This window comes from Ictidomys tridecemlineatus, chromosome 2, assembly GCF_052094955.1.
Source record: "Ictidomys tridecemlineatus isolate mIctTri1 chromosome 2, mIctTri1.hap1, whole genome shotgun sequence".
NCBI classification, from domain to species: Eukaryota; Metazoa; Chordata; class Mammalia; order Rodentia; family Sciuridae; genus Ictidomys; species Ictidomys tridecemlineatus.
Window position 1 is genome coordinate 12002655 of NC_135478.1, and position 15564 is coordinate 12018218.

General features: G+C 40.3%; 1 protein-coding gene across 1 annotated transcript; it reads left to right on the forward strand.

Annotated features, from left to right (window-relative positions):
• The first annotated feature begins 3277 nt into the window (after window positions 1-3277).
• Window positions 3278-4204, forward strand: LOC101978705 (olfactory receptor 7C2). The gene has a single exon (XM_005333126.2). The coding sequence runs from the start codon at window positions 3278-3280 to the stop codon at window positions 4202-4204; it is 927 nt and encodes a 308-aa protein (XP_005333183.2).
• The last annotated feature ends 11360 nt before the right edge of the window (window positions 4205-15564 follow it).

Genomic DNA, 15564 nt, shown 5'->3' on the forward strand with positions numbered 1-15564 from the left:
GGCCCTGCCAGGGCATTTGTGGTGAAATGTTGTAATTTATTTCATTCTTCCTTTGGTTATTGAACTATTATTTCATCAACTTTGGACAGTTATTTTTCCAGAAATAAGTTCTGTTATGAGAGAGTTGCATTCTCTTCTCCTGGAGTTATAAGGAGTGTTATCTTGTAAGGTTGAGCGTTTTCTTCACTTTGTGTTCATTTTTCTCGTTCCAACTTTAGGCATTTCTATTCTTCCTCCTTTTGTCCATTTCATCAGAATTCTGTCTCATTTGTGAAATTTATATGTGGACACTAATGAATTAGTTACGGAGTTTATGTTATCAGTTCCAGAGTCTTTCTTCTTTTTAATTTATCTACTCTGCTTGGATCTTTATTTTCTCCTCCTTTCTGCTTTAATTAGTTTTGCCCTATGATGTTTTATTACCAATGTCTTCAAATTTTAAAGTTGGTATTTCCTAAGGATAGAATAATAAACTAGACAGTGACTCTTAAGCCTCACGCGGTGGCACATGCCAATAATCCCAGCAGCTCAAGAGGCTGAGACAGGAGGACTGAAATTGATAGCCAGCATCAGCAAAAGCAAAGCACTAAGCAACTCAGTGAGACCTGATCATTGAATAAAATACAATATAGGGCTGGGAATGTGGCTCAGTGGTCGAGTGCCCCTGAGTTCAATCCCTGGTATCGCCCCCCCCAAAAAAAAAAAAAGAAAGATTTATGTTACCACTCAGTAATGGTCTCTGCTATGACTTTAGTGAGTCTCTAATTGCTTTTTCTTTTTTTTTCTTTCCTGGTGCTAGGGATTGAACCCAGGGTTTTGTGCATGTGAAGAAGCACTCTATCAACTGAGCTATATCCCCAGCCCCGATTGGTGAATCTTGAGGATAACTTTTCTTATGTAAGCATGTGTGTCATTACAAACATCTATTTGCTGATTTAAATTTCTCCAACCCAGAAAAGCTGACCAAGTATGCACTCACAGCAGTGTCTTCCATTTCTCATGATGGAATTTTGCAGCTACTGTTTTTAACAAGGACTTCTAAATGACTTCAGAGAAGATGGAATCTTATTCGACATTTCCCTTTCATCATTAATGGTAAGAATGAAAATCTCAAGCATTTAATACCCTTTGTATATTTCCTTTCACAAATGTCTAATATTCTATGCCCTCTTCCCAGAAATGCATTAGTTTCTCTATAATTTATCATTAGGACTTTATAAATCTAAGATATTAACTTTAAACAAGGAGGTTATTTATTTTTGTGTCTTAACTATCTACATGTCACTTTTTCTCCTTCAGATGTTTTCAATCCAATCACTGAACTTTTATTACTTATATCCCCCAAAAAAATGTTAATTCAGAAATACTTTTACTTTCAATGTATAAATTTATATTGTTCATATACTTATATATGAAGTATAGGCATTAAGTTAGTTGCTATTGGTTCTTGTTCCACATCAAATGTTTGAAATTTATTTGAGAATATACAGATTGGACTTAACATTATATTTTCAAAATAGTTAATTAACCATGACAGGTTTATTGATATCTTTAAGTAGCCTCTCTAACTGATCCAGGAATAAAAAATGCATGTTAATGGCATTAAAATTACATATTGAATATAAACACCTGAATATGAGAGTAAGCATCACATTGATGACAAAACTCTAAGGTTATTCCCTTTTAAAAAAAAAGGAAAAAGGAGAAGAATTCCCTATCTTACACAAAACCTTCACAAGGATCTGGATTTTTGGAAACCAATCAATGAAACCAAAATGAGAGATGACATGTTACAAATTAATATCAGTTAGTCAAAGTAGACTTTTAGAAAACATCATAAAATTAATGATAAAACCAAGAAAAATTGCATGACACCTCATGAATGAAGAAAATAAAAAGATTTCTGCATATCATAGCAATGGTGGAGATATAATGTGGGGACAATTATTCTTAAGAGCATTAAACCTTAAATACACTGAATATTATTTACAAGTAATGGACATAATCTAATTTTCATTTTTTAAAAAAGTTCAGAGACGTTTGCCCACAAAAGAAATGCAATGTCTAGAGGTCAATTCCTGTTCTTGGAACAATCATCTGAACATTGTAAGATGTCAGTTGTTTTCAGATTGTTTTATAAACTTGAGGGGATTTCTAATAAAATTCCAGACATACTGTTCTTACAAAAGAGCCTAGTTGTTCTTAAATTCATGTATGAGTATAGTCAGGTAAGAGGAATAAAATGACAGTGGAAATAATACTAAATGACTTGTCATACTCAACTTTCAAATATGAAGAGAGTCAATTTTTTAAAAACTGGGACCAAAGATCTCACAACCTGATAAACGGTCATTTTTAGTCATTTATTTATAAGAATGTGACAAAGGATATACCTGAATTTTTAAAAAACTGACAGAAGCCATTTACATCTAAAGAGAAGAACATATAAAATTAAAATTAATCCAAACTACATTTGCCATAAAGAAAATTCAGAAAGAATGTCGGTGTCCAGAATGGGCAGGATTTGAAGTGCATTTCCATGTGGTGGAATAAGTGGATGTGATGAGAATCAGATGAAAATACCTAAAAGATTCACTTTTACATTTAGAAATGCTAGGATTTCTTTATTTAGAAAAACCCGTGTTGGTTGGATTTATAAAAGAAAAGCGGTAATTCAGAGGAAATGGAAACAATGCTTAATGATAACAATGCTTTTTATGTGTGTTAGCAGAAGGTCCACCAAAGGTCGGGAGACACACATAGAAATTCCAGAAAAGCAGCACAGTAAAACAACAAGCCTTCCAATGCCTCACAGACCTGCCTGGAGCTAGGACGCTCTCATCCCATGTGCCTGTGGCAGAGCACCCCAGAGCAGCCAGCAGGGATGCTGGGGAGGGAGGATGCTGAGGGAGGCTCAGGCACTGCAGCCGAGGTCCTCCTATGGCTGTGAGCCTCCGAATCCCCAGGGGCTTGTTAAACACAGAGTGCTGGGCCTGCACCCAGAATGGGAGGCTCAGGGTCCTGAGAGCCAGAAGATGCACGTTTCTAGCAAGTTCCCAGGTGACAACCAATGGAGAACCATTGACCTAGAGCCAATATCTTCAAGTAACAATGATAATTGCAACTTGTCAGCAAAGAGACCCGATCATAAGACAAAACAAATGATTTCTTGAGTTCCCAAGGTGTCAATTATAGACACTGGGATCATCCTGGGGAATCCCTGTTTGGAGGGAATTTGGAGTTCCTTCTCTTCCTCCTGGGAAAACACACCAGCACCATGGAAAGAGGAAACCAAACAGGCAGCTTCATCCTCCTGGGATTCACAGATGACCCTGACCTTCAGTTCCTCCTCTTTGGCCTACTTCTGGCCATGTACCTGGTCACTGTGCTGGGGAACGTGCTCATCATCCTGGCTGTCCTCTTAGACTCCCACCTGCACACGCCCATGTACTTCTTCCTCTCCAACCTGTCCCTGGCCGACATTGGCTTCACCTCCACCACCATCCCCAAGGCTCTCAGGAACATCCAGACTCAGAGCAAAGTGATCTCCTTTGCAGGCTGCGTCTCACAGATTTATTTTTTTGCTTTGTTAGCATGCCAGGACAATTTGCTCCTGACAGTGATGGCTTATGACCGCTTCATGGCCATCTGTCACCCCCTGCACTATGTGGTCATCATGAGCCCACGGCTCTGCAAGCTCATGGCTCTGGGGTCCTGGTTCACTAGTGTTCTAGGTGCCCTGCCTGGGGCATTGACCATCTTGAGGCTGTCCTTTTGCACCAACATGGAAATCCCTCACTATTTCTGTGATCTTCCTGAAATCCTAAAGCACACCTGCTCTGACACACTCATCAACAACATAGTGGTCTACTCTGTGGCCATCGTCCTGGGTGTCTTCCCTCTCACTGGCATCCTCTTCTCCTACTCTCAGATTTTCTCCTCCATCCTGAGGATCTCATCAGACAGAGGCAAGTACAAAGCCTTCTCCACCTGTGGGTCTCACCTCCTGGTGGTCTCCTTGTTCTATGGCAGTAGCCTTGGGGTCTACCTCAGTTCTGTAGCCACACTGTCTTCTAGGATAAGTATGATGGCCTCAGTGGCATATACCATGGTCACCCCCATGCTCAACCCTTTCATCTACAGTCTGAGGAACAGGGACATCAAGGTGGCTCTGGGGAGAGTCCTCAGCAAGATGGTGCTGTGAAAGTGTTGAAGCACACCTCTCCTGAGTCACAGTGTACAACATAGTGGAGACAAGAGACCTCACCCCTTCCATCCAAGGTGTCTGCCTCTGCTCTGTGTATTTCATGGCAAATTATTTTTGGCATCTTCCTTTGGGCTCATTCCCATAGATTGTTTAGAATGTACCATAATGGATCACCTGTGCACTATCTAGCTGATCATTGTAATTTTGTATGAATACAGTTGGGCTTTTTATTGCAATTTCATTTCAATCACTGAGGTATGGGCATTTGTACTTTTGTTGATATGTAATTCTAGCATATGTTGATGAGGCACAGTGTGATATTTCAGGGTATGTGTATATTGTGTAGTGATGAAATCAAGGTCATTGGCATTTCCATCTCCTAAAACATTTACCATTTCTTCACACTCCTCCCTTCTAGTTTTCCAAAATTATGTAATAAATTGTTATGAACTATTGTCCTCTACAGTGCTGGAGAACTTTAGAAATCATTTCTGTTATGAAACTGGACACACACCCTCTACCCAACCTCCTCCTCACCCTGCCTGACTTCCATCCCCTTCCTCACATGAGCAAGAACTTGCAGTCTTGCTTTCTGGTCTTTTGGATTGACATATGTCCTCAGAAGTGATGGGATGTGTGCCTCCAGTACTGAGTGAATGCTGTCTTGAAAACTCATTTACAGGAATGTTTTCTGAGGTGATACAAATACAATAACTCAAAATCTTGCCCTTTATATGAAATGCACACTGCTTCCCATCACACCAACTATGTGGAATTTTTCTACTCATCCTCTGTACAGAGTCCTCAAACTTGAGAACTGGGTCTTTCACATCTTCACAGCCACAATGCCTCATCCTGTTGTTGGAAAGTGAAGACTTTTTTGCTCAGTGAATATTTGTCATATGGAGTGGAAATTAGCTGTTCAGATGATCAAGTGTAAAATAGAATCTGGAACAAAAAATACCAAGTTTTAAATTAAATTAAAGATTTTGAACTGGAAAAGAAATTCAAAGTTACTAATGCAGATATAATAACAATACTCAGTATGTACCATAACTATTTCCATGTTTATACACATCACATCACTAGGTTTCCCAATATCTCTTTTATGTGACATATTTGTCCATTTGCATTACTATAACAAAGTACCAGAGACTAGGTAATGCCGCAGTCAGGCTGGGCACAATTCAGGAGCCACTTGTCAAAAAAAACTAACTTTATTTTTAGAACTATAAACGCCAAGCAAAACAGCTCCTCAGGAAAAAAAAAACCTCAGAGCCCAACTGCCACCACCGGCTTCCACAAGCCTCTCACCCACACCAACCTCACCACCTCCCACAATCCTCCTGCTCTTGAGGCTGATTGGCTGGGTCGCATGGGCGGAGCCAAAGAAGTCCCCCAATGAGCAGCTCCGTGGTCTGAAAGGGCAGGGAAACAGCCCAATGAGCAGCTCTGTGGAGGAGCCAATCAGCTAGATGTTGCTGGGGCTGCTGTGAGCCAATCATCAGCTGGCAGTCTGATGGGCAGGGAAACAACCCAATGAACATCACCGCAGAGGAGCCAATCAGCTAGATGTTGCTGGGGCCGCTGTGAGCCAATCATCAGCCGGCAGCTGGAAGTTTGCTGGCAGCTGGAAGTTTGCTGGGGCCCCTTTGGCTGTGGCTCTCAACATCTCCCCCTCTCTGTTTAAACAACAAGCATGTGGCTTAGGGACCGTGCCTGCCTTAGGTTGTCCAATACTACATATGGTCCTTACCCGTCTTTAGATGAGCTGACCTCAGGGCGTCAGCCTCCTGTCTTAGGTTGGTACCATTGTAATTGGATCTTACCCGTCATTGACTACCGGTCCAGTATACAGCCACACCTGTGGAGAGGTCTTTGTACCAGCGGGGGGGTGAGGTTCTTTGCCTCACCTCTGTTGGCCCCCAAATTTTAGCTGAATGATCATGACAAGCAGAAGGGAGGAAGATACACCAAGCCAATTGATGGCTCTTGTTGGAAAAATTATACCACCGATGATATCATCAGCAAAAATACCCCAACACTACCACAAGTCGCTGCACCAACAGATAGTTCACAATGCATACAAGTGAGTTCACAATGCATACAAGTGACACATAGTTTAGGCAAGTTCTGTAAGCGGTTCAGTGATGGCTATTGCAGAAACTGTAGATTAGTTTTATCTTTGTCTTCACTGGCACAGGGATGAAGATAGGAATTTTGGCAATAATGGCTAAAGAAAAAATTATGTAACATTCCAAAAGGCACTAAAAGAAAACAATTTTCTTAACAATTTACATTGTCTTTAGCGGCACTGGGATGAAGATAGGAATTCTGGCAATAATGGCTAAGGAAAAAATTATGTAACATTCCAGAAGGCACTAAAAGAAAACAATTTTCTTAACAATTTACATTATATTGAAGAGAATTATTAAATATAATGAAAAGGAAAGGTGAAAGTAAACAAACAGATCTGTTAACCTCCTTTTTTGTTTACATATTAAAACAATTCTTAACAGTTATTTACCCAATTTAAATTAAACCATTTAAATCACGTGAATAAAAAAAATATATTTGGATCCATTTTTTCATGAGCACTCATCATATATGATATATGGACATACGTACATTCAAACATATAACACAAAACACAAGTGTGCACACATAATATAATACATACAACACATAACATAATAGTAAAGGCCTTATAACTTTTTACAGGTGAAATCTCCATTTCAATGTTTAAAAACTCTATAGTCAAAAAAAATAGAACTGATCAGCAAAACATTAACCTAGGTCTGTATGAGCTCAAAAAACAAAATAGAACTTTATGATATGGGAAAGGGCAATAATAAAATAGATATTGAAAAAACATCCTGGTTCTGTCGCAGATGTAAGGGTAGCCAAATTGGAGTTTTGGATATCAGCTGTTATGGATTTGAGCTAAATCATCTTCTTTTTGGTCTGTAGAAATCGCTTTAGTTAATCTCTCTGGAATCCAAATCGGCTGCTGTTCTTCCTGTGGAAACACACAAACAGACCCCCAACTCCAGACAATTACTGGGTCAGGACCTTTCCATTGTCCTGTTAGAATATCTTTCCAAAGTACCTTGGGCTTATGTACATTTTTTGGACACATATGCCTTTCTGTAGCACTAAGTCCTGATGAATCCAAATTTTAAAAGTTTAGAGTTAAAAAGAGTTATTTTAAGTTTATCTTTGGGGAATATATACCCCTTCCCAATTCCATCTTTTTGCTTTAATAAGTACATTTTAATAGTTTGATGAGCTCTTTCAACTATGCCTTGTCCCTGTGGATTGTATGGGATTTCTGTTATATGAGTAATGCCAAATGATGAGCAAAATTGTTTAAAAGAGGTAGAAGTATAACCAGGGGCATTATCTGTTTTTAACTGTTTTGGAATGCCCACAGTGGCAAAATTTTGTAAGCAATGAGCTATAACATCTTTAGTTTTTTCTCCGGCATGAAGGGAGCCCATCAAAAATCCAGAAGAAGTATCAACTGTAACATGCAAATATTTTAATTTTCCAAATTCTGGCAAGTGTGTGACATCCATCTGCCAAATATGGTTAGGTATCAATCCTCTAGGATTGACTCCAAGATTAACTTGTGGTAAAAAGGTCACACAATTTTGACATTGTTTTATTATTTGTCTAGCTTGTTCCTTAGTTATTTTAAAACGCTTTTGTAAAGTATTAGCATTGACATGGAACCTTTTATGAAAATTTATAGCTTCTTCTAGTGTAGAGAAAATATGTATGTCATGTGTAGTTTTATCTGCTAAATCATTGCCCAAACTAAGGGCTCCAGGCAATCCTGTATGTGCCCTGATATGTCCTACAAAGAATGGATCTTTTCTGTCCCAGATTAAACTTTGTATAGTGGAAAACAAAGAGAAAACAGTAGAAGAAGGAGAAATCCTACCAGCATCTTCAAGGGATATTATAGCATTAACTATATACTGAATATCAGAAAATAAATTAAATACAGAATCTTTAAACATCACAAAAGCTTGTAATACTGCATTAAGCTCTACCTTTTGAGCTGATTGTTTGGGTACTAAAAATGTAAAAGTTTGATCAGGTGTAACTATTGCTGCTGTACCATTATTTGACCCATCAGTGAATATATTTGGAGCATTCATGATAGGTGTTTTTCTTGTCATTTTTGGAAAAATTACAGGATGCAATGACCAAAAAGACAATAAAGGATTAGATGGTAAGTGGTTATCAAATGAAACATTAGATTGGCACATGATTATTGCCCAAGTATTTAACTCATTAGCTAATTCATCAATTTGATTCATAGTATAGGGAGTAATAATTTTATTGGGAGAAATTCCAAACACTGCCTTTGCTGTTTTTATTCCTTTGAGTATTAATTGTCCTACAGCCTCAGGATACCTAGTAAGAATAGTGTTAGGAGAATAAGATAAATGTATCCATAATAATGGACCTTCTTGCCAAAATACTCCTGTGGGAATATTTTTTGTTGGTAGTACAATAAATAATAAAGGCAAACTTATATCAATTCTATCCAAATGCATATTTTCCATATATGTTTCAATGATTTTTAATGCCTTTCTTGCTTCAGGCGTTAACATTCAGGGTGAATTTGGATCTGATGGACCTTTTAGGATATCAAATAAAGGTCCCAATTCTCCTGTTGGAATACCTAGATAAGGCCTTATTCAATTTATGTCTCCTAATAACTTTTGAAAGTCGTTAAGTGATTTGAGTTGATCTACTCGTATTTGAATTTTTGGTGGACGGACCATGGTTGAGGATAATAGAACTCCTAAATAATTAATTGGAAAATTTAATTGTACTTTATCTATTGCTATCTCTAGATTATAATTTTTTAATAAGTTTGTAAGTGTGGCATAACATTCTAGCAATGTGTTTTTAGCTTTGTGTGCTAATAATATATCATCCATATAGTGAAATATTTGTAGCTCAGGATTTTGATTTCTAAGTGGCTGGATTACTTTGTTAACATAAATTTGACACATAGTTGGGCTGTTAGCCATCCCTTGAGGGAGTACTTTCCATTCATATCTCTGATCAGGACCTTCATGATTTAGTGCAGGGATAGTAAATGCAAAACGTGGACTATCCTCAGGATGAATTGGAATTGAAAAAAAACAATCTTTAATATCTATAACTAAAACATACCAAGTTTTTGGCAAAGCAGACAATTGAGGAACCCCTGATTGAGCAGGTCCCATAATGACCATTTCATTATTAATGGCTCTTAAATCTTGCAATAATCTCCATTTACCAGATTTCTTTTTGATGACAAAAATGGGAGTATTATGGGGAGATACAGAAGGTTGTATATGTCCTTCCACTAATTGTTGTTTGACCAGATCATGGGCTACTTGTATCTTTTCTTTAGTTAAGGGCTACTGAGGAACCCATACTGGTCTTTCTGATTTCCATGTAATTTTTATTGTCTCAGTGGCCCTTTGTGAAAATCCAACCCATGTCTGTCTGTTCCTTGATTTATTTGTATTGGTGCTGCTATACCTTGTTCTTGTTTTTCTAATCTTTTTCCTTTCCTAAAACTTTGTCTAGCCATAATAGTGGGTGCATTTTGATTGATATTATTTGTTAATGTCAAACCTAATTGATCTAAGACATCTCGTCCCCATAAATTTACGGGAAGATGATCCAATACATATGGCTGTAGAGTTCCTTCACATCCTTCAGGATCCTTCCAATCTAATACCATTGCACTTCTATCAGGATTAGTTGCCACTCCTAGGCCTCGAAGCGTTTGAGTGGCTTGTTTTAATGGCCAATGTTTTGGCCATTCTTGACGAGAGATGATGCTAAGGTCTGCACCTGTATCCAGTAGACCATTAAATTCATGTCCTTGAATATTTAGTTTTAGCATGGGGTGAGAATCTAAATTTAAAGAAAGCATAGCCCAATCTACACCTGTGGAGCCTAATCCCTTGGAACCTCTTTCTACAGCATGACTGGAAAATTTATCATGTAGGCTTGGTATTATTAGTAACTGTGCTATTCTATCTCCTGGTGAAATTATTGATATACCCTTTGGAGAATTGGCTATAATTTTTATTTCACCTTCATAATCAGGATCAATTACCCCAGGACTTATCAAAAGTCCTTTTAGAGTAGAAGAGCTGCGTCCCAATAATAAGCTTACTATTCCTTTGGGAAGAGGTCCTTTCACCCCTGTGGGAATGATTAGAACTCCCATCTCTGGAGTTAGTACTGATATTGCGGAAGTGCAGATGTCCAACCCTGCGCTCCCTCTGGTTTGTCTGATGAGGGATCTGATGTCCTGGGCACTACCCTGATGGGGTTGCTGGGGTTGCTGGGTTCCTCCAGTGCTCCATTTATTTGTGGTTTGGGGCCCCGGAGCATTGGGGCCCCCTGTCCATTTTTTGGCAACGGAGCCCGATGCCTTTGTCCATGATATTGTGGATAAACACCTTGTCCTTGTTCGTTTTTTGATAATGGAGTACCCTCTATGGTGGTTTGAGAACGGCATTCATTAGCCCAATATAATGGAGTACCCTCTATGGTGGTTTGAGAACGGCATTCATTAGCCCAATGTCTCCCTCTACGGCATCGTGGGCAAATACCCGGTATTCTACTCCTTTGATACCTAGTTTTGTTAAACCCTCCTCCTATGGGGCAATTCCTTTTAAAATGTCCTGTTTGTTGACAATTGTAGCATATTCTTGATCTGGCATATAAAGCCTGTTTTACTGCAGCTGCCACAATTTGCCCTTGTTCATTAATGTCTCTGGCATCTAAAGCCTGTTTTACTGCAGCTGCCATGACTTGCTCTTGTTCATTAATGTCTCTACATAATTTAATATATATGTTTAAATCTTCCTGTTTCCATGGTCTAATGATATCTCTGCACCAACGATTCGCTTGGTCATAAGCCAGTTGTTTTATTAATGGCATTGCTTGTTCTGTATTCCCAAAAACTCTGGTAGCTATTTGAATAAGCCTATCTATAAATTCAGCGTAAGGTTCATTAGCTCCTTGTATTATCTTAGATAATTGACCTTGTAAACCTCCATGTCCTTGTAAAGTCTTCCATGCCTTAACTGCATCTACAGCAATTTGTAAATATACACCAGGATCATATGCAATTTGTTGCTGCTGATCCTCATAAGGTCCCTTTCCTAACAACATATCTAGATTTCTCTGAGGATAACCAGCTGCTGCATTTCGACTAGCCGTCTCCTTGCAAAATTCCTCATTGGCAACCTTCCATAACAGGTATTGTCCTCCAGTTAGCACAGCTTTACAAACATTAGCCCAATCTGCTGGCGTCATGTTTAAGTTGGTAATGGATTCGACCAAGCTTACAGTGAAGGGTGCTTGAGGACCATAGGTTGTTACAGCCTCTTTTAGCTCCTTCACTGATTTGAAATTTAAACCCTGGTGAATTCGCTGCCCTCCTACCTCAAATACAGGGCATACTTGAGATCCTGTCTCAGGATCCCAACTATCAACTGCGGGGGCTGGGAGTCTCCTAGCATATGGAGGTAGTGCTGTTGATTGGACACTTATGCCCTCTGGTGATAGAATGCTGTTAGTAGCAGTCTCCTGTAGAGGTGGTGCTGTTGGTTGGACACTTTCGCTCTCTGATAGAAAGGTGTTATTAGCAGTCTCCTGTTGTAACTTTTCCCCTGATGGCTTTTTCTGCTCTAAACTTCCTTCCTCTGTCTCACTTGAACGACCTTCTCTTTTACTTGAATCTTTTCCTCTTTCTGACTAACTTGAGAGACCTTCTCTTTTACTTGAATCAATATGTCTTCTCCTTCCTCTACCTTTGTCTGAACTGAAGGCTTTGGACTAAGCAAACCAGATACGTTCGTCCACAATGGCAATGTGCCAACTGGCAGAGTCCCTGGGTTGTTCTTTTCTATTCTTTTTAAATCTTCACCATGATGGTTCCATTGTGATATATCTAACAACTCCTCCTTAAAAAGCCATGGGCTACATTTTTGTATTATATAACGTACGCCCTGACTGCTCTTGATTTTACTGGGAAGCCTCCTTGCTCTAACAATTTACTTAACAGTCTTTCGGTTTGTTTTTTACTAATTGCTGATCCCGTATTTCTACTATAATACAACCCAACAAGATGACACCAAACAAAACCGAGACAGAATGTAATAAAAATGGAACAACAAAAATTCATTATAGCCTTTCTATCCTCCTGACATGTGCATCCGTCCTTTCTCCCTATCTGTTCCTCAGACTCAAGTAGTTTTTCCTCAGTTGTGAGCGGTTTTTCTTCCCTCTCACTCATCTCCAGGGACAGGCAAGTTAAAACAAAAATGAAGCAAAACAAAAGAGGAAACTTAGAATGGCTACCCATCCTCTCGCCCTGCCCTCAGGGGTGAGCAGTTTACTTACCCTCAGTCGCTCCCCGTGTGAGCCACCAAATGCCGCAGTCTGGCTGGGCACAATTCAGGAGCCACTTGTCAAAAGAAACTAACTTTATTTTTAGAACCACACACAGCCAAACAAAACAGCTCCTCAGGAAAAACCCTCAGAGCCCAACTGCCACCACCGGCTTCCACAAGCCTCTCACCCACACCAACCTCACCACCTCCCACAATCCTCCTGCTCTTGAGGCTGATTGGCTGGGTCGCATGGGCGGAGCCAAAGAAGTCCCCCAATGAGCAGCTCCGTGGTCTGAAAGGGCAGGGAAACAGCCCAATGAGCAGCTCCGTGGTCTGAAAGGGCAGGGAAACAGCCCAATGAGCAGCTCCATGGAGGAGCCAATCAGCTAGATGTTGCTGGGGCCGCTGTGAGCCAATCATCAGCTGGCAGTCTGAAGGGCAGGGAAACAGCCCAATGAACATCACCACAGAGGAGCCAATCAGCTAGATGTTGCTGGGGCCGCTGTGAGCCAATCATCAGCTGGCAGCTGGAAGTTTGCTGGCAGCTGGAAGTTTGCTGGGGCCCCTTTGGCTGTGGCTCTCAACAAGGTACATTATAAAGAAGTCTATTTATCTCATAGTTTGTGAGTCTATAAAGTCCAGTTAGCATGACTCTGGTCTGGTGAGGGGGCCTCTGACTTCATCCCATCCAGGTGGATGGAGCTGTGCCAGGAGCCCTCCCAAGAGGGAGAGATCACATGAAGAGACAGGATCCCAGAGAGATATGAGGGAGGGACAAGTCCTGCTCTTTTATCACACCCATGTACTCAAGCTAAGATTGGTATGACATCACCAGGTGATGCAAACTTCTGAGATGACATTTCTGTGTGGTTGGTGAGGGACCAAAACAAGGTCATGCAGGGCACAACTGTATCCTAAGTTCACTTCCTGATTTAGTGAGCTTTTCCTTGCTCTGAACAAAAGGACTGACGAGACTATTTAGAGCATGAAGAGTTTATTTTGGCTCCCAGTTTCAGAGGTTCCGTCCATGGCTGCTGACCACAGAGCTCTGGGCCTGAGGTGAGGGCAGACACCATGGTGGAAGGGGGAGCAGGAGGAAAGCAGCTCAGGCAGGGCAACCAGGAAGCAGAGAGATGATGTAAACCCAAGGGCAGCTTTGACCTGGCTCCTCCAGCCACAGCCTACCTGCCTACCGTCATCACCCAGTTGATTCATTTTAAGTGGATTAATCCACCAGTTAGGCTACAGCATCATGATCTAATCACTTCACCTCTGAACATTCTTGCCTTGTCCCCCACCTGACCTTGGGGGGTCACCACAAATCCAAACCACAGCACTGCCTTGGCTGGTTAGTGAAGATGAGCACCTTCTCACGGTTTTGTGTCTTTCTTCATTCCTGCTTCACTAAAGTACAGCCCGAACAGTGGCACGTACTCAGGGGACAAGGTGGCATCTTGACAGACGAGCACAGTGCGTCATCAGCTCCTTGCATTTATTCTTTCTGCATTTTTGGCTCACCTCCTTGGATCATATAGCATAATATGTGTTTTTATTCTAATTGACATTAAACAGTTGATATATCTACTTTGACATATTTTATAATGACAAATGTGGTCTGAATACATCCTCCGGGATCCCATTTGTTTTTCTTTCCTTATTTCCTGACCTGCATTTGTTTAATGTGCCTAAATTCGTCAGCTGTGTTCTCAGTTCTATTCCTTTTTTTTCTTCCCTCTGAGTATATGTTCAGAGGATTCATTGACACTGTCTCTAAAACCCATTACATTAAAGATCTTTCCTACAACTTGCTTTTATTATGATTTTTGGCATTAAGACAATAATTCAGTTTATTTCAATCCAATTAATTTTAAAAATCTGAACAACATTTATTTCAAAATCTTTTTCTTCAACACTGACATTATACCACTTATAGAACTTTTAATTTTATTGAATTTGTATTTTCATATTCTACCACTGATGTATTTAGACAAAAGACAAATTCGCAATGTCTAGATGAATACGGATTTTACATAATTTCATAAAAAGATGGAAAATGTTCCATTTTGCTCCTTTGCTTGAAAACTACATTTCCCAATTTTCTGTGTGAAACGCACGCCTGAGGTGGATTCCAACATGAATTCTCAACTCTGCTTCGAAGACACCATGAGTTGGCGTGGGGTCACAGTTGATCAAATTAAAACAAGAACATGATGACTGTGAGGTATATGTGTTCCTCTTGTTGCTGGAGCCAATTACGACCCAAGACGGGGAGATTAAAAGAGCATTAAAGAATTATTTTACAGATCAGGAGACTGGAAATCCAAAATGGGTATCACTGGGATAAATTCAAGGGGTCTACATGGCTGTGTTCCTTCAGGAGGGTCTGAGGTGGTGTTATGGTTTGGATCTCGAGTATCTCCCAAAATACATGTGTTGGAAGCAGGATCCCCAACGTAGCAAGGTTCAGGGGTGCAGCTTTTATCCAGGAACTAAATCAGGGGGCTCTGACCCCATCACGGGATGTTATGAGGTGTCCCCCAAAGGCTCACATGTGAGACAATTTTGCAAGAAAGTTTAGAGGGGAAATGATTGTGTTGTGAGAGTTGGAACCTAATCAGCGCATTAATCCCTGTAGGCAGATAGCGTGAGGTTGGAAGAGAGGAGTCATTGGTGGGTGTGGGGCCATGTATTTTGCTCTTAGAGAGCAGAGGTATCTCCCTCCCCCCCCTCTCCTTCCCAATGCCATGTCCTGAGACACTTTCCTCCACCACACTTTTCTGCCATGGTCCACCACAGGCTGGGCCCAAGGCAATGGAGCCACTGTCTATGGGGTGACACCTCTGGAACCATAGGTCCCAGCATGAAGTTTTCCTCCTCTAAAATTGTGCTTCTCAAGTCTTTTGCTCTAGGTAGGACCTGTGGAAGAGGTAG